This window comes from Ambystoma mexicanum, chromosome 4q (genome assembly GCF_040938575.1).
Source record: "Ambystoma mexicanum isolate Mex_15411 chromosome 4q, UKY_AmexF1_1, whole genome shotgun sequence".
Taxonomy (NCBI): Eukaryota; Metazoa; Chordata; class Amphibia; order Caudata; family Ambystomatidae; genus Ambystoma; species Ambystoma mexicanum.
In genome coordinates, this window is record NC_090928.1 from 66,589,575 (window position 1) to 66,611,129 (window position 21,555).

The 21,555-nt window shown below is 48.4% G+C and overlaps 1 protein-coding gene across 18 annotated transcripts in view; it reads left to right on the plus strand.

Moving 5' to 3' along the window:
* The window catches only part of PTPRK (protein tyrosine phosphatase receptor type K), a 1,571,968-nt gene that overhangs the window by 977,666 nt on the left and 572,747 nt on the right, over window positions 1-21,555 (plus strand). For all 18 annotated transcript variants that reach the window (XM_069607477.1, XM_069607481.1, XM_069607480.1 and 15 more), the window contains one exon: window positions 1,062-1,171. In XM_069607477.1, the coding sequence (XP_069463578.1) occupies window positions 1,062-1,171 (110 nt within the window). The remainder of the gene's footprint in view (window positions 1-1,061; window positions 1,172-21,555) is intronic.

Sequence of the window (21,555 nt, forward strand, 5' to 3'; positions counted from 1 at the left end):
AGAGAGAAGCTAGCTTGTAAAGGAAGATGTATTGAGATCTTATAGTACACTGGCAAAGGAAAGGACTGTCTGAGTATTCTCCTCACCCATTATGCGAGTTAGCCTCACAGAGCCTTTCCTAGAGGTCTGGAGCAAATGCACCCCGGGCAATTTATTACAAGCCATTAATTTTCTTGTGTGTTGCAAAGAATTTCGGGGCATTAAAAATGGCTTCAAGCTCCATCCAGTTTGATGACCTTTACTTTTCCCGTTATTGCTCTGTGGTGTGACTTTCCCCAAAAATTACCTTTGTCAGAGCACTGTAAGAGAGAGAGCATGCACCTGTTGTTGGAATAATTGGAGGAGGTGTGTGGGGGGGGGGTGTGTTGAGCCTTAAACCCTTAGAGTTCATTGGGCACATGCACCCCCAAGACTTATTCTGAGGGTCTCAGTTATAGGTATTAAAATGTTGTAGCGCCATGAAAGGGTGCGTGATGAAAGGGAGTGTAATTTAATTACTTTCCATGTGTACCAAAGACGGACACTAGCCGTGATTTTTCCGACGTTTCCTTCTTTCCAGCCAGGATATGTAACACTCATGATTGTGTGGCATCGGTCTTGATCTAAATGGACAAGTCTTGTGGAGGTACAGATGACAGCACTGATGAATTCTAGTTTCTGCTCAAAAGACTCGTTATTCAATAGCGAGCTTTTCTTGGTAAACAAGACCAATGTTGACAATACTGCATCCGTTGTATGCGTGTAGGTGGTTCCTAGCAATAGCCATCTAGACAGTGAAACAGAACTTTAGGCTTCTAATGGAGGTTTCCTACAAGTGGGGCTGGCATAACTGCTCAAGTGGATTGCACGGAATAAGAAACACTTCCTTTTCAATTCACTGCTTTTCAATCCTCACATATTTGGGACTCCTAAAAAGATTCCTGATCAACTGTGGTATAAAGTATATATTCACAGATAGGAAATGTATGGCTGCAATTGATGTGCGTGTGTACAATATATGTACTATGTAAAACACAAACGTAAAGAAGCCATTTTTTTAATGTAGTGTCTTTGTTTTGCAGTACCAGGCCTCGTACCACCTAATTCTTTAAAGGGCACACCTTTCGAGGACAAGATTTTCCTGAATTGGAAAGAACCTTCTGAGCCAAATGGAGTAATCACGCAGTATGAGGTAATGATACAACCTCCTATGAGCTGTTCAGCAGCAGCAAAGTTGTCGCAGCTTTTTTAATGAGCCTTATTGAGACGTTCCTGGCAATTGTAGGTTTTCATTCTGGAATCTTTTTTGACTCCTTGTCACAGTAGATATTAGGAAGGCGACAGCTTTCTGGCAGGAGTCAATGTTCAAATAGAAATGTAAGTCTCCACCTTTGCTGCTGCAGGTCCAAGGAGGGGATGATCTGCTTGCTGGGGTGGACAAGAGGTGGGTGTGAAATACTGTCATGAGTCCGGGAAGCCGCCATGCCCCTGGCTAGATCTGGTCCGGGCGGAGAATCTGTGCCATAATGTAGGCCAGAGTGATGGTATTTCTCAGCCATCTGCTGATGGACAGGCTACACGTGTTCCTGCCCCTCCCACGCACATTTATGTTTACAAATGGACCTAAAGAGGGTTTTCTTCTCAGAATACGGGAATAAGACCTTCCTTACTTAGTGATTTAGAAATGTCCTCACTCCTATCAGGATTGGGTAGCTGGCAAGACTAAGACTCACCTGTGACCAGTGGAATTTTCCGACATTGCTTCTGAAGGTAAGGGTGTATCACTGAGTTAATGCCTCTAGACTAACATCCAGGTAGTGGGTGGTGCCCAGCAGGGCCCAGGGTTTGCGAATTCTGCAAATCCTTGTTTGAATACCAAAAAGGTAATTGTCAGCAAAACGATATCTGCTAAAGCTAGAGGTTTGAAGAAGGATGCGTTCAAGGACCACAGAGAGAAGCCATTGTGAGACCATGGACTGTGTGGAAGGGTGAGTATTGTAGAACGTTTTTGTAATCGTGAGATGAGACTAGTCAGTGAGTCTAATTGCTAACCATTGCACTTTGAGGGAGGAGTATGTGGGCCCAACTGAAAACCTTGCATAGATTGATTCATGATGCGTGTTTCACATTTTAGCAGAAGGGCATTATTTCCGGCGCACCAAGAAGTGAAAGAATCCCAATGCCTGCAGCATGATTTGGCGGTCGATGCATGTATATCTGTGGAAGTGTGTATGTTGTACATAGCTTTATTCGGCATTAAAACCACAAAAGCAGCTTATCGTCAGTTTTTATACATAAAATTAGCAGTTCTCCAGCATGGGGTCTGGCATGGATTCACATGCTCATGAATATTCCCCGTCGTCAGGCTGGGAATCCTCGTTAAAGAAAAAATCAGTATCAGTTTCGTTTCTGATCTGTCTTTCTTAGTAGTAACCAATCACTGGTCTCTGGGTCATACTGCCCCCAGCTAATGACTGCCCTCTCCCCAAGCCCCGCCCCTGGCAGCCATCCTCAGATTTTTACCGCACGTTCAAGTGTTGGGAGTCCTCGTGCTATAGCTCTCGAGCTTTTACTGCGTTTTGCGTTTTTCTTCTTTTTTCAGAGATTTATCTCATTTTTCCGGTCAATCGAGCCTCAAGATCCACCGTTTCTACTTCTGATCAACGGGGACCCGTTTCGGAATTTTCTACGCCCCCCAAGGGCGATGTTTTCATCGAGTTACGCTTCTTGGAGGATTACAGAAGTTTGAGTCCTACCTCGTGGACATGGCCCAGGAGAAAAGAAGCTTGACGCCCACATCCAAGTTGTTTAGGAACTGCCCTGGATGCGGATTACAGAACGTGTTCAAGGAGGATGAGCATTCCAGATGCCTCTACTGCCTTCACGGAGACAAAACGCACGTGGAGAAGGACTGTGTATTTTGCATGAACATGACGGATTGGACTATGAAGGATCGTCGGACCCGTCTCGCCAACTGGCTGGAAGGAAAGAGCCCAGCAGGTGAGAGGAAGAAGTCGTCCGAGCGGTCTTCTAAGTCCTGTGAGGGCGCTCTGGCGACGGGGGCCCAACAGCAGGCAAAGCACTGTGAGTCTGCGGGCACCGGGAGCGCCGAACAGTCAGGCTCCTCGGCTGCCAGGCAGGGCGCCCCTTCACTAGCGCCATCAACTACGAGCCAACGCTCTGGCTCGGGGAAGAGAAAGTCCGAGAACCCGGCTAAGTTTCTGGAGAGGCCCCGGTTGATCTCGAAGGAACCAGCCGAGGGGGAGCGAGGCGGTGACCCTCACCACAAGGTGAAGGCCTCAAGCGAGAAGGTGGTGAAGGCCTTGATTCACCCGGCTGAGGTCTCTACCGAGGTAGTCGCGGCGGACCTGGCGAAGCCTGTGGAGGCTACCCCAGTGGAGGCAACCTCGGGGCCCAGAGTTTCCCTGCCACCGCAGAGGGAATCCTCTTTCCAGCCCATCGATAAGACCCCCGTGAAGACCCTGGTGGAAAAGAGGGGGGGGGGCGGTGGCCGTTACGGACACAGCCTCCGAGGAGGAGTTGGTGGAAGTCGTGGAGGGCCTCAACAGGAAGTTTGGGGAGGCCCCGTCCCATGGGAGGAATCCCGACGAGGGGGATGAAGAAAGTGACAGTGATGCCAACGAGGCTCCCGTAGAGGAGGAGCAACCATCGCGCCCGTCGCAACACGAGCCCTCGGTGGCCATTTTGATGGCAATCCAAACCTTATGCACAGTGATAAGGACGAGATTGCCCCTACCCCCAACGGATGACCCAGCGGTACCGGGCCCTTCGGGAGGCCCTCCAAACAAGAGGAGTGTTCATCCACCCCCGCCCTTCCAGCCCTCACGGCCTTCTCAGCCTTTGCCTCCTTCCCCTATCCCTGGGGATGACACTGGAACAGATAAGGCCACGACGGGGACAGATGACGACGGTGGTGAAGGCGGGACGGACCTCCCATCACCACCTCCTCGGGCCTCCCCGCCCGACGAACTTGGCTCCTTCCAGGCCATGATTGCCAGGACATCCGAGCTTTTCCAGCTCTGCCCCGAAGAACAAAAGAAGGAAGGATTCCTCTGCCAACGGCGCAAGGCCAAAAGGAAGACGGTCCTCGCGGTGCCGTTGCTGGATGACATCTGACACGAGGGACTACTTCTTCTGAAGAACCTGTCCATGACACCTGCCAAGAGGGACCAGTACGAGAAGAAGTACCGGGTCCCCGAAGCCGCCCCTTTGTGCCTTAGGGCACAACCAACCCCGGATTCGGTAGTCTCGGCGACAGCCAAGAAGAAAGCGGGGGGGCATCAGCCTCAACTTGGACTTCCCCACCGGACGGCGAGGGAAAGAAAGTAGACACAATGGGACGACGCGTCAGCTCGTCGGCGGCGACGACGACGATTAAGGCGGCCAACGCCCTAGCTATTGTGGCCCGCTACGACAGGGTTTTGTGGTACAAAATCGCCCCCCTGTTGGACTTCCTACCGGACGACAAGAGGGCAGAGGCTCTGGCGATCCTACAGGAAGGTGAGGTGGCGTCGGACCACGCCATAATGGTAGCCACGGACATTGCCGACACCAGTTTCTGCCAGTTGGGCAACCGTGTTTGCCTTCGACGGCGGGGGTGGCTCAAGGCTTTCTGCCAAGACGTGCAAGCCGAGGTATTGGACATGCCCTTCGATTGAAACATTCTGTTTGGGAAGACAATGGATGAGTCACTGCAGCCCATCAAGACCGACACAGAGACGGCTCGGGCCTTGGGAGTTCCTCAGCAACGACGGCCGCCCTTTCGGCAATCCGGAGGCAAGCAAGGTGCCTCCAAAGGATTCGGCGGCGGCTCCTCGACATACCGCCAGGTGGCCCGCTACTCGTCGCAGGGAGCCTACAGGGGACGAGGCAAGTCAGGTGGATCTCACTGTCGTCGCCAGGGAGGCCAAGGCGGTAAAGGCCGCTGCCAAGCAAGATTGAAGCTGCCGTTGCATCGGGCCCCCACCGGAGCACCCCGGTGGGAGGCCGGCTGACGAAGTTCATCAGCGCGTGGGAGTCAATCTCCACTGACCGTTGGGTGCTGGATGCCCTGGCCCACAGGCACACTCTCGAATTTCTAAAGAAGTGCCCCCGCATTCCTCCTGTGGCCAGGAAGGAAAACCACATCCCTCAACTGCTGTTAGAGGTAACGGCGATGCTCAAGAAAGGAGCCATCGAGCTCGTCCCAAAGAGGCTCCGGGTCTCCGGAGTATACTCAAGATACTTCCTCGTCAGAAGGAAGACAGGAGGATGGCGTCCCATCCTGGACCTGCGTCGACTAAACAAGTACATTAAGGCACAGAAGTTCCAGATGGTCACCCTCCAGCATGTGCAGGGCCAGCTGGAGGAAGGCGACTTCCTATCGCCGTTGGACTTGCAGGATGCGTATTTTCACATCACCAGTCTAAAAGGACACCGAAGGTTTCTCAGGTTCGTAGTCCAAGGACAGCACTACCAGTTCAAGCCCCTCCCATTCGGATTGAAGTCGGCGCCCAGGGTATTCACCAAGTGCCTAGCAACGGTGGCGGCACGGCTGCGCCTGCAGGGCATCCACTTCTACCCCTACTTGGACGATTGGCTCATCCGAGCAAGGACAAGGGAACTCGCCGTCGAACACACAGCGAAGACCGTCCGGCTGCTCATGGACCTGGGAATCTCCATCTTCCCCAAAACCCACCTGGTCCCGTTGCAGGTCGCTCTGTTTCTGGGAGCCAAGCTCGACACAGTAGCGCGATTGGCCTCTCCGTCAGAGGAAAGGGCGAAGGCTATCCTGGGCAAGGTGCAGCGTCTGCTGGCCACAGATGTGGCCAAGGTGAGGTCCATCAAGTCCCTTCTTGGGATGATGTCCTCGTGCATCTATCTGGTGCGCCTGTGCAGGCTTCAGATGCGTCGTCTACAGGAGTTCCTCGACGCCCGTTGGATGCAAGCGGCGGGCAGCTTTGAGGACAGGATCTCGCTCAACGAGGTTTTCCGCCAAGCAATTCGGTGTTGGGCACCCACGCGCATCTCGCGGCGGGCACACTTTCAGACCCCAGCCAATAAATTGGCAGTGACGATGGGTGCCTCCCTGGAGGGGTGGGGAGCGCACACTGGAGATCTTTACCCGAGAGGCCTTTGGCTCCCGGAGGAGAGCCCGCTCCACATCAACATGCTGGAGCTCCGAGCAGTGTTCTGGGCCCTCAGGTCGTCGTTCCCGTCCCTCAAGGGCAAGGTGGTGAGGATCTTCACTGAAAACACCACCACAATGTTCTACATCCGGAAGCAGGGAGGAACCAGATCCCCAGCCCTATCCAAGGAAGCCCAGGATCTGTGGCGTTGGGCCGTTGTCCAGGGGATGTTTCTGGTGCCCTTTTATCTAGCAGGGATAGAAAACACCATTGCCGACTCACTCAGCAGGGAGCTGCACTTGTGCCACGAGTGGGAACTACGCCAGGATCAAGTGGATCTACTCTTCCAGCGATGGGGCAAGCCCCAGATCGACCTGTTCGCGACGGTGACAAACTCCAAGTGCCAGAGGTTCTTCAGCAGGTTTCCTCAGCCAAGGAGCATGGGCGATGCTTTCTCGTTCCCCTGGGATGGCCTGTTCCTGTATGTGTTCCCTCCGTTGCCGTTCCTGCTCCGACTCATCAACTCAAGAGGTCCCGGTGCAGGATGATCCTCGTTGCACCGGCGTGTCCGAGACCGATCTGGTTCCCGGACCTTCTGGACTTGTCAGCGTCCGCACCAGTCAAACTGTCGGCGGACGCAGATCTTCTCTCCAGAGAGGGGGAGGCGCCATCCTTCATCACTGAACTTGCAGGCCTGGCCCCTGCAACACTAGAGTTTGGAGGGTACGATATCCCGGCGGCTGCAAGGAGGTTCTTGCAAAGGCCAGGGCGTCCTCAACTCTCAAGTGCTACGGACACAAGTGGAAGAGGTTCTCTGTCTTGTGCCGTGCACAGAAGATTAACCCTCTACGGATTACGGCCCCTCAAGTACTACCGTACCTACTGTCGCTGGCCAAGGCGGGACTAGCGCATGCTTCCATCAAGATACACCTGGCAGCGATTTCCCGATACACCAGAACCACAGGACGGCCATCCCTGTGGTCTCATCGCCTGCTGAAGGAATTTATGAAAGCACTGTTCCGTTCGTTCCCGCCAGTGAAGGCTCCGGCCCTGGCGTGGGAGCTCAACGTGGTGCTGACCAGGGTCATGGGGCCACTATTCGAGCCTCTGAATTCGACACCGTTTAAGTTCCTGTCGTGGAAGAAAGCATTTCTTGTGGCCATCACCTCTGCACGACGAGTGGGAGAGATCCAGCCCCTATCCTGCAAGCCTCCACACTTGACTTTTCACGAGACGAGGGTGGTGCTGAGGACCCACCCCTCCTTTATGCACAAGGTGCCGTCGGACTTCCATCTCAACAAGCCCTTGGTGTCACCAGTTTTCTTCAAGTCCCCTTCGTCGCCGGCTGAGAGGACTTTGCACTTGCTGGATGTGGCTAGAGCGCTGAAGTTCTACGTGGACCGCACGAAGAGTTTTCGGAAGACGTCACAGCTGTTTGTGAACTTTGGACCTGTAAACCAAGGGAAGGCCCTCTCGAAGGCTTCCATTTCAAGATGGCTCTCCGGCTGCATCATGCACTGTCACTGGTTGGCAAACCGACTGTTGCCCAGCCGTCCGAGAGCCCATTCGACCAGAGCGATCGCTGCTACCTCAGCGTTCTTGTCTGGTGTGCCCCTGCTGTACGTCTGCAGGGCTGCTAGGTGGAGGTCAACGCACACCTTCACGAGATTCTACTGCGTCAACTGGGATTCCAAGGAGGAGTCCAGAGTCAGCCAAGCAGTGCAGCTCAACCTGTTCGCCTGAAGGTGGGCCTGGTGAGGAGGTAAGAGTTGCTTAATGTTGAGTTTGTGATGCTTAATATTGAGCCTTTGCCACCTCCCGTGGTTGTGCATGTGTGTACTGCTATGTATTCTTATATTCATGAGCATGTGAATCCATGCCAGACCCCATACTGGAGAAGGAACAAGTTACTTACCTGTAACTGTTGTTCTCCCGCATGGGTCTGGCATGGATTCACATGCGAACCCTCCCTCCTACCCCTCCACGGCTCTTGACTTGGTCATACTGCCACTTTACGTGCTACCAAATCTGAAGATGGCTGCCGGGGAGGGGGGGGGGCTTGGGGAGAGGGCAGTCATTGGCTGGGGGCAGTATGACTCAGAGACCAGTGATTGGTTACTACTAAGAAAGACCGATCAGAAACGAAACTGATACTGATTTTTTCTTTACCGAGGATTCCCAGCCTGACGATGGGGAATATTAATGAGCATGTGAATCCATGCCAGACCCATGCTGGAGAACAACAGTTAAAGGTAAGTAACTTGTTCCTTCATGTTTAACAATACACAAAATTAATTTTACCAGATTCCAATGAGCACTTATACTATCCACTTTTCGCCCTGTGTAACCAAACTCTATGTACACATTTTGCTATAAAATAAATTAAGTATGCATCTGAAGTACTCTTACCAAATGTCACAGTCGGATCTGTCGTATAGCTCTACCTCAATCAAGTATATCTGGGATAAAACAGTAAAAAAAATGCTTCATTGACTCCTCAAGGTTCCTGTGCACTTTAGAATGCATTTCCTGAGAACTTGACCACCCCGCCGTAAATGTGGCTACCTTCAGCGTGTTTGTGCGTAATTTAATGTACAAAGCACAACCGTATGCAGGAGCCGCACAGCCTAATTAAGGTTCAAATCCTTCTCCCTGTTGCAACATTATATAAGGCGCGACCCTCTTAAGCGCTTTTCATCGGGCCTATAATAGCTTCCTGGCAATTCATTTTTGCTTGGGCATTGGATCTCAGGGTGAGCCCCTCTGGGTTTTCCCAAAAAGTCACCATGTCCATACCCTCAAAACCTCTGCGGACAAATCTGTCCCACGTTAAAGAGCCGGATCCTGTTGTAGTCTGCAGGCTAATCACTGCTTCTCGATATTTCAACAGCTCGGGTGTACTTCAGTCTAATCCAGTAAAACAGTGACTTTGTAGCAATCACTGCGTTAATGGGCTTCAGGTCACATTCCCAACGTAAGCTAGCCACAGGGGCCCCCTTCGATTGCATTAATAAACTCTACAAAAAGAATGTCAGCCACACTTAACTCGGAGGAGGGACAGTTACCCCAATGTTCAGCCCCGTACATTGTGGCTGCCCATCTTTTTTCTTGGTAAAGCTTAATGGCTCGGGAAACTGCACCCCTACCGAGTTTGTTATAGAAACAGTGAACTCAGGCACTCTGTTTCTCCGGGGTTGCAGTAGCCTTGATAAAATGAGCTGACCAAGTGTGATCTTCTGAAAATCTGATACCTAAATCGTCATAGTGACACACCTGTTCTAATTCATAAGCCCCGACCATCACCTTGAACTTCATTCTTTTCAGATTCTTTCCACCAAATAACATCACCTTTATGTGCTCCAAATTTGGCATCATTCATCGAAAGTTCTTAGCATTTCTCAGTAAATTTATTCAGGTTGTCTCACAAGCCCATTGGGGTAGTAGATGAGCAATACAGCATTGTTGGCATAGAAGAGTGCTGGGTACCTGTCCCATCCTAGTTTAGGAGGGTTGAGGCCAGAAGCCAGCAATTACTGACGACGTTCATATACAACCAGAATGAGAGGGGGGCCAGCACACACCCCTGGCGGACCCCCATCTCTACTTCAAAGAAATCGGTAATCTCCCCATTCAGCCCCCATCTTACAGATTCCCTGTTGTCCCAATAAAAGGATTGAATATTGGTCAGGGGATATCCTGGAATGCCTTTTCTCTTAGTACAGACAGTTTATTGCAGGAAAAACACTGTCAAACGTGTCAAACACAAAAAAAGTTTACTCTGGTATGCTGGATATAGACCTATTTTGCCAGGATTGCATTCCATCTAAAGCATTTATCTACTGTGCTAGTGCCAAGCAGGAAATCCGGCTTGGAGGTGGTTTATAATGTGTGCCTCAAAGGCTCACATTTTTAGTCAATTTAGCAGCACTTATGCATAAATCTTAACCACAGTGTCCAATAGCTAAATAGTGCTATAATTGACATAATCCCTATGGTCCCCCTTCTTATATATTGGCACAATTATAGCGCTTTGCCAGGATTGAGGAACTTTACTCGTCGTGGCAACAAAATCAGACACGTTTGAGCAATGGGGCCCATACACAGAGTTCATCTTGGAGCAGATCAATTTGTACACCATCCGGCCCTGGAGTTTTCCCCCTACCCTAATAGCTTCTTACACTTCAATAATGGAGAAGGTTATGTACGCTCCTCTACCACCCCCAGTTCTACACTATTCAATCAGTTCTTGGGGATTTTCCTGGCCTCTAACATGAAGTGTACTAAAATGGTGGTACCAGTCACTCTGGGAAATGCGACTAGACAGTTGGTTTCCTGTTTTACCTTCATCTCCACTAACCAATTTACCGAAGTTAATCTGATCTCCTTTCCTACAGCAAGTTAATAAATTATCCAATTGTTCCTCATTAAACTGCCTTTTATGTTGATACCATCATCTTATAGGTTGCCCTTAGTTTCCTCATCTGTAGCTTATCTATCAAAGCTGTTTTCTTTAGCTAGGTTAATATGTCATTCTTGGCATTCAGGCAATTGCCATCAAACCAACCCTTTTTGCCCAGGGCCTGCTTCCTGGTTTTCCACACTGCTTTTAATGAAGAAACCTAGCAGTACCTTCATCGTATCTGAATATAATTCTTAAACACCCGTAGAGATTTCACCAGAAACCCGCAATGTGAGATTCAATGCTGGCATATAGTCTAGGTTTGATTAGAGCCAGATCTAGTGAAATCCATTTCAGCACCCTATTGGAGTACCTCGTAACCATAATAGAACTCCCAGCCCTCAATCCTCTATCTGAGCTTCCTTTGTCTGTCCCATCTCTCAATGAACAGCTCAGAGGATATTGGTCACTGTCACTACGCACAATCACTTCTATGCGTGTTACTCTGGCCTATTCGGCCATACTTATTGTAACATAATCTATCAGTGAGCTCCCCTGTGGCCTGCAAAGGTTGATCTCGTGGGCTTATCTGTGAGGACCCTCCCAGTACATGCTTGCAAACCTAACTCGTACATTAATCTCGCTACTTCTACAGTAGCAGGATGGCATCTCGCAGGTTTAACTGTCTCTGACACTGGAATCCCAAAGGCTGCATCTTGATCGTGTAACAGGCCAGCTAGAACTTCTACAGGTTTGTATTGAATGTTTAAATCCCCCCATTGCCAATATTACTGGGGGAGGTATTAGTAACTGACTGAAAGTTCTTAACTAATTGGCTCATGGCCTTCAAACGTTCTAGGCTGGTAATGCCACCAACTCTGTTGTAAATATTAAATATCAGCAGACTATTCCCATTCCTGCTAACCAAATCTAGGCACATGAGTTCTTCAAAACCTGTTGGTTTCAATTTGACAACAACATCCATAGCAGGACTAATGAGTATTGCCAGGCCTCCCTTTGGTCTGCCTCTAAAACCTTTTGTTGCGTTCATCCAAAAATAATTGAAGTCTAATAACTCAAATTGATCCAGGGCCCATGTTTCTTTTAAGGATACTAAATCATAACCGTGAACAAATCGAACCCACTCAGTGTCTGACAATAATCTATTGACCCCTGCCACATTCCCAGAGAGAAGTTTTAGATCTGCCTTTGTAGAAACCTCCTCTAATTGTGGGTTAACAAGTGCCAAAGGGTGGGGGGGGGTATACTGTCAGCACCAACAAGTCCATCTGCCCCATCCAACCCTCCTTCACTCATTGTGGCTGGTACACAAATACTGTTAATCTTGCTTCGTGTGTTTTAACGGCAGTGCTCTGGGGCGAATGGAAACTGATGAGCAAACATGGGGATAGGATTGTAGCCCTGTTGATAAGAGGCCCTCAACTAAGACTTCATCTTATCTCTGTGAGAAACCTGAGGGTGTTCTCCCAAGTAGATCCAGGAACCCCTTATTCAGGTGGCCACGAAAGGGCTGGACCTTTCTTATCTCAATCCTGAAGGCAAATGAGCAGGGAAACATCACCTGGGCAGGGCAACCCGGGGTTATACTCTGGAGAATGCCCAAAGGGAGACGCGGTATGTTACCAAGGAAGGAGAAGAGTGGGTGAAATCTGAGACCTTTGTGGGATGTGCCACAACTGCCCCCCTTCCTCCCAATAAATCTCTCCTAAATAAACCCAATAACCCCTCTGTACAGAACCAATCCCTTAGGATCTCAAACCCCTGTCATCCTGTTTGCAATCTGAATTTTCCCAATCATTTTTCTTCCCGTCCCTCTGATTACTATTTCCCGCACTCCCAATCTACTCAGATAAAACACTACAGTTTCTTCAATACTGCTTGTTTATTTCACGGTCCCAGCTATTCCTGTTTGCCCCACAACCCTACCAATCCCGTCCCTCTGTCATTTTCCGACCCCACAGTCTTCTTTGTCAATGCACTACCATTCCCACAATTCCCTGTATTCAGGTCACATTGAGAAATCCAGTCAGTCTCGGTTGTTTCATAAACCCCACCAATCTCACCCTTTCGACAATACCTTTTCTCCATCCTACCCTGTAGGATACCTGGAAACTCTACCTCCTTTGCTTTCTAACGCAAACACTTCTTTACGTTGTAACCGGCCACAGAAAATGCAACCCGTTTACCCGGCATGTCCCAACCCAAGGGTCAGGCAAAGTCAGACAACACACCAGCCGGCCCTTCCTTTTCCCCACAGGGTTAAGGTGGCATAAGAGTACAGTACGAGCAAGGTGAGCTCGGCGGACAGCCCAACATGACGGCTAACCAGGAGTGGCAGTTCAAGAGAAGGAGGAAGGGAGCAGGAATCCAGAGGGTGGCGAGAAGTGACCTTGCCATTTTCGTCCCAGGCCCGCAGAACCTTCGTGGAAAAGAGCCTAAGAACACGAACACTAGCACAAGTGTCTTGCAGCAGATGTCAACGGTACACGGGGCAAGCCTACGCTGATGAGCAGGAGCAAGGGAAGATCCCGTACCCATGGTACCAGCCTTGACTCCAATGAGGAGGAAAGCCAAGCTGTTCATCACAGCCGGTGAGTCGAGGGGCAAACCGATCAGAACTGGGATGTTAAGTGAGAATCGCAAAGTGGCAAGTTTGAACCAAGAAAGAACTGTAAAAGTGTTCAGGGGAGACCAGCTGACAAGGGAAACGAGCACCACGTGGGTGCTAACTGAAGGGACTGATCAATCCCCATCTGAGAGAAACTTCTCTGAGAGAAACTACGGATACCAGAAGGCCATAGGAGGGCTACCGAAATAGGTCAAAGTGGTCATGCTGAGGGTCAAGCAAAATCCCTGTACAATCAAGACTATGATCTACAAACTGTGTGAAAGAAAGGGAGGTGAATCCTAAAAACAATTGTAAATGTGAAGTTGGCAAGAGTGAACCTGACCGAGAGATGCTGACAAGAGGGGCAAAGTGTGTACGGTCCTGAGAAACAGTGTGTTGACAGACGTGAACCCGGCCGAGGGATGTCCACCAGGAACTGTTTGAAAAGACATTGAGAAACTAAAGGAAGTGAAATCCCGCTAAACACAAGAGAAAACCATAGTGAACCCAGAGGAGGGAGGCTGAGATTTGAGAGGGGTCAGAGCCCAGCCGAGGGAGATCCAGAGGTGAAGCTTTCATCCAAACTTCATTGAGAAAATAACTGATATATATAATTGTGGAATACCACACGTGAGAAAGAACTGATATATATGTGTATGTGTATGTATGTATGTATATATGTATGTATGTATATATGTTTGTATATATATATATGTATGTATATATGTATGTAGAGTATATGTGAAGGGTCAGCCCCCAGAAGACGGGGGCCCAGGGGGTGAAGCCATCACCCTACTTGAAACTGTGGTTAAAAATTCAGACGGGTCATCGCCCAGAAGAGGGGGGATCCAGGGGTGAACCATAATCGCCCTAAAGAACTTTAATTTGGTTTATGGAACTTTTTGTTTTAGTTAAATTGGATCAGTCAGGCACTCGAAAGCAAGAGACTTTCAAAGGAAATAAGACTTGGTCATCGACGGTTCTGAGAGCTGCCATTGGAACTGTCTCCTCGTGCTGGAGAAGCCAGAGACTGTACTATTCTCCGAGATCCCACCCTTACTCCGTGCTGAAAATGTCTGGAAGGGAGACCCAGGCAACCGCATACTGACATATTATTTGAGAACCTCTTCCTTTTTTTAAAAACTATCCCACACCCTTTTTTATATTAGTTGTAAGGTTTGGCAATAGGTTTCTTAGTATAGGCCCTTTTATTTGATACAACACCACTAGGACTGCTTAATTTTTCATTTGATGGTCAATGGTTGCTCTCATCTTAGATTTAGGTTTAGATTAGGCGTTTTTCCAACCTGCATACAGCATTCATTGTTCAATAAACACCCTTGAACTGTGATCACTTGTCTGTCTTACTTGTTGCCACCATGAGTTCCTTAAATCTCCTAAAGACATCCTACCCCGAGCACAATGCAAGATGTCTTCACGGATTTACAACCCCTCAAATGTCATAGCCAGTTAATGCATTTATTTACCGGTGAAGATAGCTACCTCCCCTCCGTCTTGGGACATCATGCAAATAAACATCCCATCTGTTCCTCCTTTATAAATTCCACCTGCATGCTACGGGGTTCCTAGCAAAACCTTGCAACTGTCAGTTGCAATCGAAAGGGCCATTAGAACTGTTGGGCATGGGTGGGCAGTCCGTACCTTTATTTCTGTAGATAAGGTCTGGGGGGTAATAACCATCATAGGTAATGAAGCTTCACTAACTCCATCACATTTAGTGGGACCCGCCCTCTGGCAATTAGATGGACAAGAGCCCTCAATAGGCACCACAGATATTTTTTTCCTTTCAATCGAGACAGCTTTGAGTGCAATTTTATTAGATTGATAATTATTTTGAGTATTCTGCCACAGCTTGCTGATTAAGTCAACAGGCAGGTCCTGGGAACGACATACAGGAGCTAATGGTACAGCTGGCGTCCCCCCAGCCTCAATTGTCAATCTGCCACCACGCTCTTTAAAGCGTTTACTTCAGTAGAAATATTAGACAAAGCGGACAGTATTTCATTATGATGTACAGCTAATTTGTGCAAACTTACTGTGTACTGTGCCCAGTGTCTTCTGCTTGATTGTGGTTACTCCCCTCTATTGATTGGGATAGACGACTTTACCTTCAATTGTAGTGTTACTTTTCCACACCCTTCTCGTCCGAGCCCCCCCCCCCCTTCATTTTCCCCTCCCTTACTCCAATTAGTATTGTTGTGCTGTGGTTCAACCTCCCCGCTCAAACCGTCAAAGCGGTTTGACAAAGGGATATCAGACACCAAAGATACACAATAGGTAAATGGGGACTTTTCTGACGCATCGAGTTACATAGGCTCTCTGGTCACAAGCAGTTAAAATCGGGCAGCATAGAAGCTGTACTTGTTCATCATCTGTTGGTTGGGGAATATCCATATCCTGTCTTTACTCAAAAAAATGTCTCACCACCTACTCCTTCTCTTTAGGTGGGGACAAGGTGCCCACTGTTGGTACAGCACCCTGCTCGGTTCCCATGGCAGCTGTTGGCTTGCGTAGGCAAGGTAGAATGACATTCAATAGCCCCCCTTTTCTGCTCAGTATCCAAACCCTGGACTGAGATTACATATTTCCTACCATCAGTTTGAGTAGGGCGGGCTTGGAACCTTAAACGCATCCAATGGGTCAACTTTTCTGATGCCCCGTTTAATACGTAGTCCACATGGTGGAACCTTACGAGCAAGTGCAACACTGGAAGACTGCAACACTGGGACCAGTCTCTGTGGGATCAGACTGGATTACTGACGATTGCAAAACATTACCATTCACACTACAATTAGTAGTCAGAGGCAATATATAGATGATCCAACTGTATTAGCAGCAGAACCCTTCTTCACCTCTTTCTTAATACTATTCGTATCAATTGCTTCTATATCGCCCAGAAGGTGTTTTATCTCCGTAATCAAAACGTTTACATCAGCTATTGGTTGAAATAGTTAAAACCGTTTCCCCTGTCCCTCTGCCGGGGATAATGGGTTCGAAGTGCTTTCCTTTTCTCCATGGCTAGTACAAATAAATCAAAACTTTGCTAATATAAGATGGATCATCGATAGAATTCACAGGACTATGCAAAGTCTATGTGAAGTTTATGCAGGTCCGTAAAAGTCAGATGATATCTGTGCAAAATAATGCAAGTCTGTGCAAATCGAGCAGTCTATGCAGGGCTGTACAAAACAGGCAATATCCTTGCAAACTAATGCACATCTATGTCAGCTGTGCCAGTCTGTGCAATTTGGCCAAAATCTATGCAAAATAATGCCGATCGATAAATCTATATTTGTGGCTGTCTATGGCTGTACAAATCAGACGGGATCAGTGTGAAACAATCAGAAAATGTTCTATGCAAAGAAAACAAGATAAAAAGGGATTATTCAAAGCACCTTTTTGAATTGAGTATGCAATAATAAAAGGAGACAGATAAAAACAGTGTTGTCTCCTTTACCCCGCAGCCAAGCGGTGCCAAACACTTGATACTTTAGGATTGAGTATTTGAAAATGTGTACAAATATGCTCACTGGCCGAGACTAACAAGAATGGGAAGGGAAGAGCAATATCTGCACGAGCTTAACTGAGCGTTGATCCTTTCAGTGATGTGCAAACTGTTAGTTTGGGTCCAGTTGTAACGCTTACTAGCACACAAGCTGGATCATAACGGGTCCAGACTTGTCTCACCGGGGCCAATGTTTTGCTTCTGCGATGTAGCTCTTTTTTCTGCTGCCGCCGACAGTGCAGACAACCGCACATTTTCCTCAGCGGGTTTATGCCGCAAGAGCGAGCCCATGAGGATTTTAAAGGTGTTGCTTCCTCCTTCCTCTCCAGAGGGGGCATGGCCAACTCCTTGAACAAACACCGGACCAAAGTTGATAGCACAGACAGCAGCACCCTTTCCTCAGCAGATTAACCTGTGGAAGGCAGGCCAAAATGGGTAAGGGCGTGTGGGAGACCCCAGGCAGAGACACATTTTTGGGCCAGGGAATTAGCAGACCGAGGTGTATGTGGACTGGGTCCCCACCTCTGACTATAACAGGCAGGCTGCAAAGAAAAGTGGTAACAAACAAAGGCACCAAAGTCTTTGCAGAAATCAGGAAACGGGAGCGACGGTGACACGGTGACGTCGAGAGAGACACTGACAGTGTGACGGGTGAGAGGGAGACGGACACAATGACGGGCGAGAGGGAAACGGACCGAAAGTGACGGGAGAGAGAGACTGGGCAGAGGAGAGTACGTAGGGGGGGCACAAGGGATGGAAAGGCTAGTAGGTCAGACTGGGAGCAGCGTACCTGCTAAGGGCTCCTGTAATTACCCTGCCCTCTTACCCCACCACCCCCTCCAGCACAGCACTGCAACCAAAAAGACTGAGCCCTGGTCCTCTGTCCACTTCTCCGCCCTGCAGAGCCTGACCCCTCTTACCAATGTGTACACTTGTTCCCAGGGTCCAAGTTACAGGAAAAAGAAGGGCAGGGATTCACAGGTTGTCTCAGCCCATCTCTGCCCGCCCCACCCCCCCAGCTGTCCCAGGAAGGGGAGGAGAGACCAAGGAGGAAGGGGGCATGTACATGACAGGTAGGCAAGCATTCTGGGATGAACACACTGTTTCCCACACTGCTGTTCTATGGTCCAGAGGGGCTGGTGACGGGAATAAGGGGTGGGTGTGCAAACAGAAGTAGGCCCACTTGGGAGGGGAACAAACTGTACCCAGGATGGTGATTGGGAGGGGTGGGGGGTATAGCGTCCCCTAGGCTGCAGTAAAAACTCACAGCTGTCGCCTGGTCTTAGGTTCTCTGGGGGCTGGGGCTGGGGCAGGCCTTGGATGGCCTTCAGTCACACAGAGCAAGATGCATTTGGGGAACATGAAGAGACATTACAGCAGCAAAATGAAGTCATGTAATACATGGAAAAAATACAAGGAACCCAAAGTAAACGGCAAGTTACATGGAGACTGCCAACAGTAAACTGCAAGTGGCATGGAGACGGCCAACAGTAAACACCAAGTGACATGGAGACTGTCATTTCCACATACTCTGGAGGCTGTAGACCACCTCCTCTGTGAAACTTCGTCTTAACAGGCCCTCCTTTTTAAGAGCCACCCTGCCCATTGACAGTGGGGGATCCTATAGGGTTCAAGCCTATAGACTGAGATTGGGAAAAGTCACAGGGCTGAGATGATGCTAGCTGTTGAATTAGGGTGGCTGCTTGTCCTGGCCCAGTAGGGTGAACTCAGGATGAGCCTTGCTTGGCTGTTCCTCAGTTTCTGTAAGACTCGGGTGATGAGGATGGAGTTTCTGTACTAATCTGCTGGTGAGGGTTATTGGGTACAGATGTATACAGGAGAGCCCTTTGCCTGCAAATTGATAGTGCAACTGCCTCCCTGTGCGCCACCCTACCCCAATTGACTGGTTGTAACAACGTGGTTCAATGGAGGGAAAGGGTTTTCTTCCATGGGAATGCATAGGGGTCAGCCAAAAGGAGTGCCTAAGTGGAAATCAGGTGTTGGAACTTATTAAGCAGAAGGAAAGGTCTTGTAGAGCTGGGGACACATGGCTCTCGTTGTCTGCCTAAGTATTGCCCACCGACACAATGTGAGATGCTTTCAGGGAAAGCAAGTTATTCTCTGCCCAAGGACAAATTATTCTTTCCATGGAATGTGACCTTTTGCCCTTCCTGTCCATATACTGTATGACCAGTGTCTTTGAATCAAGATTGCCTTCCCCTGAATCCTGGGAATACAAGATTTAACTGCCCTGATTATCATCTCGTTCCCATCAGTTCAATGACGTGCTGGATTCCTATGGTGACCAACAATGCTATTTCTATTGTTATGTATTCTCATTTCCTTAGGAAAGAGACTGTAACAAGAAATTAATTTTCTTTCCAACCAAAATACTCTAACTTTCTAACATGTTATTTGTGTAAGGTTAAGTTTGATTAACCAAATTGCAATAAAGAAAAAAACAAAACAAAAAAACGAGTTGTATTCCCCTTATAGCCCTCCTACCCACCATCCCAGTAAGGCTACCTCTGTAGTCATAGCGTGAGCTGAGCCAAGGACATTGAAGAAAGCCCCTCTTGAGGTTACCTGGTTGTAGCCAATATTTGGCACAGGTACAGAGCTTTGAATTTCATGGAAGTCACACACTACCATCTGTGAGCAGAGGGGGATTGCCCTTGGCGTAAAAGGCAGAAGGAAATGCAACCCTTTAATCTAGCCATAGATGTACTTTTGCTTCCTGCTGCCTATTGAAGTAGGAGAGTGCCTGTCTAAGTTAAACTTTTACTTTGTCCGGGAGAGCGACTCGTCCAGTCGAGATGTAGAAGAGGGCCCAAATGAAGTGGATAGTCTGAGTCAGTATCATTCAACTTACCCTCATTCATGCAGAAACTAAAGTTTATTAGTATGGCACATGTCATCTACACACCATGTTTTGCAAAAAGCATGTTCCCTCGATCATTGTATACTGCCAATACTGAACTTGCTCATCGTGCCATGGGAGTCGGTACCATTAATGAAGACTGTCACAGTGGAAGGGGATCTCTGCTCGTCATAAGACACTATGAAGGTAGCCATCAAGCAAATATACAGATGTTAACAAGTCTGCTATTGAGATCAATGGATTAAGGTACTGGTGGGTCTCCATCTTGAATTCTTCTGCTGAGACCATTTGTAAACGTCCTTCAGGTCTGCAGTGAGCCAAATGCTGACTGCCGTCTTTGAGACCAGGAATATGATGTGTCAGTACTGGTGTTTCAACACTGGAGTTAACATGCCCTTTTTCAGTAGGTCCTGAATCCCCTTCTTCAGGTATACCTTTTTTTGCAGGTTCATGTGGCCAAGGTGCAGTTCTTGTTCCTCTCATTGTTGTCAATTCTTGTTGCTGTCTGATAGTTGTGGCCTTTTGTTGCAGGTATCTTTAGTATTCTGCATCCTACAGGACTGCTCACTGGTGTCCCAGCCCAATAATGACCTCTGGTGCTGTGAGATAAATAATGACCAGTTCTCTCCTTTGATGAGTTAGAATACCTTGTTGGTTTCCCCTGTATACTGGTCTGCCTCTCAGTCTAGAATTGCGGTTTGCAATTTCCCCTTGAAACGGAATGGATGGACTCTTTATTCTGCGGATTACCCTTATGTTTGTCACCCTTTTGGATTTTGTTGACCACATATTTGAATCTCTTAAGAGTCGCACTCTTTTGAATGGAACTATCAAAGCCATCTTGTTCTGCTATGTGTTGGTCAACTAATCAGTGATAATATGATAAGATAATTTCCACCAGCAGCAACTGCCATCTCCATCATAAATGCCACTGCCCAGACCAGTTATATCCTATGTTTGAGAGGAGTTGTTGCTGATGCATGTTTTTTTCAGTAATGCTGTACAATAAGTCCCTTCCATCATTTTCTTTTCTAGGTCTTACAAGTCTTCCATCAAAGTATGTGGAGTACAGGGGGCATAGATGTTGGTCCTTAGGGGCTCTCGTGCTCCAGTATTCTTCTGGAGTCCTCTGCCCACTTTCATGTCAGGGGGTCCTTTATTGCTGCTTCTGAGGTGACCACAGAAATGCAACCCATTAGGCTTGCTAATAGTGAGTCATTGTCCAGGTTGGGACTAATGTAATGTTAAGTGGGCTCATATGGTGCCTATTTGCTATGTTTGTTGGCCTTGCTGTGTAAGAAAGAACAGAGGGATGAGCTTTAGTGAGATAGTTGGAGAGGCAGATGTAAAACCTGTAGTGTTGATAGAGGCAGGTCGTAAGTACCAAAGACCAAATGCTTTTTGGCTTCTGTGTGATTGTCGGAGAAGGTTGAGAATATTGTATCAACAGGAAAGAGCCACGGTCTGCTAAACTGCAGCCCTTCCGATCTAGTTAGCCTGTGATATTGGGGGGGACGGGGGAGTGTGATAGACCTAGAGGGGAAAGCTTAGCCAAAGCTTGATTGCTAATAAGTCATGTGTTCGTCATGTGTGATGGTGTGTGTGTAATGTAAGGCGGTTGGAGATTTAAGTGTAGAGTCTTATTTTGGAAGAAGGGGGTAGTAGACAAACAAGAGTTAAGTGGTGTGGGAAAGACGCATTTGGTGCCATCCAGTGGCAAGTAAATCGGTGCCATCCTCCTCCCCTTCTCTCGCTCGCCATAACTCTCCACCTGACTCTCTCTGTCTCTATGGTGTATCCAAACATTATGGGATGCAAGTGGAGAATGTTTCCCCTCCTGGCCAGGCAATTCTCCACCATTCCTATTTTTTGGACCTAGTGATCAACATAGACATTTTGCATCTTCTGTGAACTTGATAATAGAGGGTTCATTTGGAGGGTCCTGGTGAGGCAGGTCTGGAAAATAATGTATTCAGATTCTTCCCTCTGGGTTTCTCGAGGGATTAGTCTACA